The sequence below is a fragment of the Oncorhynchus kisutch genome, unplaced genomic scaffold (genome assembly GCF_002021735.2).
Source record: "Oncorhynchus kisutch isolate 150728-3 unplaced genomic scaffold, Okis_V2 scaffold816, whole genome shotgun sequence".
Taxonomy (NCBI): domain Eukaryota; kingdom Metazoa; phylum Chordata; class Actinopteri; order Salmoniformes; family Salmonidae; genus Oncorhynchus; species Oncorhynchus kisutch.
Window position 1 is genome coordinate 22,064 of NW_022262761.1, and position 3,123 is coordinate 25,186.

At 41.6% G+C, this 3,123-nt stretch overlaps 1 protein-coding gene across 2 annotated transcripts; it reads left to right on the forward strand.

The window, feature by feature from the left end:
* Positions 1 to 694: 694 nt before the first annotated feature.
* On the forward strand, positions 695 to 2,873 carry LOC116362212 (zinc finger protein with KRAB and SCAN domains 1-like). Of its 2 annotated transcripts, none has more exons than XM_031816534.1 (2): positions 695 to 1,328; positions 2,133 to 2,873. In XM_031816534.1, exons 1-2 carry the CDS (start codon positions 992 to 994, stop codon positions 2,654 to 2,656), a joined length of 861 nt encoding a protein of 286 aa, XP_031672394.1. In that variant the 5' UTR covers positions 695 to 991; the 3' UTR covers positions 2,657 to 2,873. The 2 variants fall into 2 exon arrangements, with proteins under 2 accessions (XP_031672394.1, XP_031672395.1); XM_031816535.1 differs by having other exon boundaries at positions 697 to 1,319.
* The last annotated feature ends 250 nt before the right edge of the window (positions 2,874 to 3,123 follow it).

Below are 3,123 nucleotides of genomic sequence, written 5' to 3' on the forward strand. Positions count from 1 at the left end.
TAAACATAGCTTACTGATAGATCAATGAGGTCAGATCCCAATACCCATGTAAACATAGCTTACTGATAGATCAATGAGGTTAGATCCAATACCCATGTAAACATAGCTTACTGATAGATCAATGAGGTCAGATCCCAATACCCATGTAAACAGAGCTTACTGATAGATCAATGAGGTCAGATCCAATACCCATGTAAACAGCTTACAGACAGATCAATGAGGTCAGATCCCAATACCAATGTGTTGCGAACAGGTCGATTGTAGCGGGAGTCATTTCGATGGCGACTTACTTTAGTTATTTTGACCGCGGTGGTTATTGAAGTCGTGGTTTCGTGGAAGAAACCGTTGTTGTGCATCATCTTTCAACGCTCCAATACCTGATAATGACCAAACCTGTTTAGGCTTTTTGGGAATTTAACTTCAATGAACCTGAAAGTGAGAAAGTGTTCATAGTAGAAACATCTGTTGGGTTGGTAGAATGTGTAAAGACCCACCTCATTGGTTAATATTCCCTGTAGTAGAAACATCTGTTGGTTGGTAGAATGTGGAAGTAGGTTTTAAATTCATACTTATTACAAATCTGCAGTTGTCTGACTATTATATTATTATTTAATGAAAGAAATGTAAAAATGCACTTTTTGTCTGGAAATAAAATAAACATTTATCTGCGTTAACCACTCCAGTCAACAGATGGCGATATGCGTTTTTCAGGCGATGCTATCAGAGTGACGTATAATGTAGTGGACGGGACGCTTCTTCAACAACATCTCGTCAGCCACCTCGGTAGCTTCCTAGCGGAAACGTTCAAGCTGTTCAGACTGCTTCGGTCTATATTTACTTCTGTATTTGGAACATAATTCTGTCTTTTAACTAGTTTCCCCATTTCATGTCATATTTCCGTTTAGTCAGGTAACGGTAGCTGGCTTGATAAATGAGCCTATCACTAGGCTAGTCGCTAACTAGCTAGGTTAGCTGGCTAACATCCCCGACCATGAGCTCAGCAAGCTGCTGCCCTCCTGCTAAAAAAGAGGTCTGCTGGAAGGAGAAAGAAGGTATTTGGCTGAACGTTGTCGTGAAAGAGGAGAATGAAGAGGAGGATGTCACAGTAAACGAAGAGGTAGAGGGTGAGGCTGTTACACAGAAAGAAGAGGAGAATGAAGAGGAGGATGTCACAGTAAACGAAGAAGTAGAGGGTGAGGCTGTTACACAGAAAGAAGAGGAAGAAAACGATTATACTTTTTTTGGAGTGAATGAAGGAGAGATAACTGTCATATTGAAGGAGGAGGAGAGGGAAGAAGAGGAGGAGACAGAAGATCTGAGTAACACCAGTAAGTCCTGTCTTGAAAATAGTTGTTGAACAGATACGTGGTTTTAAAACGGCATTCTACTCTAGTTCTGAGCTTAAATGCCGTTTTTTAATGTAGGAATTGATAAAGCTACACTGTAAGATGTGAATAGCATCAAGAAGCTGCCCAACAACAAAACTTTAACAATGGATTTGCACCCAAAATCACAACTTAAATGTCTCACGGAATGGACTTGCCTTCATTCAATACTGCAATTCCACTGTACTAAACTGGAGGCGATTTCCAGCCCACCGTTGACTGCGGTCAAGTGAGCCGACTGTCGCAAAACGCGGTCAGGCCATCTGCTCGTCGGTTTCTTCCTGAATTTGCGTGCGCGAATACACTTTACGGAATGGCGTTTTTTTCAGGTAGGGAAACTGAGTTGAATGGACTCTCATGCACAGGTAGTCGAGACGATGGCTACTAATCATTACAAGCAAACCGTTTGAAGCACACTTATTCAATCTTCCATCATAAAAATGATACCAAATCGTTTATTTAATTTCCGCGTTATCATAAAGTACTTAATCATTGCTAGAGTGTCAAGCGTAGGCTGGACTGGTGTAAACGCTACAGCATACAATGACATTCTAGACCATTCTATAGGCCTCTCTGACTAAGAACCACACAGAGACCTGCATTTTGTAGTGGCTTTAATAACACTTGTGAAAAGTGACTTCAGGTGATTGAGGGATCTAGTCTAGATTAAACGTCATAGGAAGTTTTATCATATGAAGGTTTCATTCAGGTCTCTGTTTAATTAAATCATCTGTTTGTCTTTGACAGGAGAGAGACCAGACTCTCCTTCTGACAGCAGGAAGAGTCCTTCAGGGAAACCAGACCCCGAGACGTCCAAACCAGCAGGACGACATCACTGCTCCCAGTGTGGAAAGAGTTTTACTCAGTTAGGGAGCCTGAGAACACATAAGAGAATACACACTGGAGAGAAGCCTTACCACTGTTCCCAATGTGGAATGTCGTTTACCCAGTTAGGGAGCCTGCAAACGCATGAGAGGGGACACACAGGGGAAAAGCTTTTCCAATGTTCCCATTGTGGAAAGAGTTTTGGCCAGGTAGGAAACCTGAACAAGCATGAGAGGACACACACAGGTAAGAAGATGTACCGCTGCTCCCATTGTGGAGAGAGATTTACCCGGTTAAGGTACCTGAAAGAGCATGAAGGAATACATACAAATACACAGGAGGAGAAGACATACCACTGCTCTCATTGTGGAAAGACCTTTTCCCAGTCAGAGAACCTGAAAACACACGAGAGAATCGAGAGGCTGTGTTCTGACTTGTGTTTTTGACTGAGAATGTGTGTGTTTGTTTGGGCTGTCAGACTTGAGTTCACTTTGTGTAATGTTAGTGCACTATTTTTAATTGTGATTAATCCATTGTCTGAAAGGGTTAAAAACACACTGAAAACATCCAGAATACATCCTATATACAGCTACAATCTACAATGCCATGTAAACACAAGATGACATTGAGGTTAAATAAAGTGTGATTTATCAATGGAACATATTTTGACACGTCCACTGTGTGTCTCTGTAGAGTCATAATATCCATAACAACTAGAGGTCAAACAGGGAGATGGTTCCATTCATTTTCCCCACAGGGCTGTGTTTTGTTTAGACTCACCCTGGTGTGATGTTTTGATAACCATGTAAACCTCTCTGGGACAAGGTGACTGAGGACACAGTGTGTTGTCAATGTATTGTCATGTTTTTAAAATGGTACAAATGCCTTTATTTTAGCTGGACCCCAGGAAGAG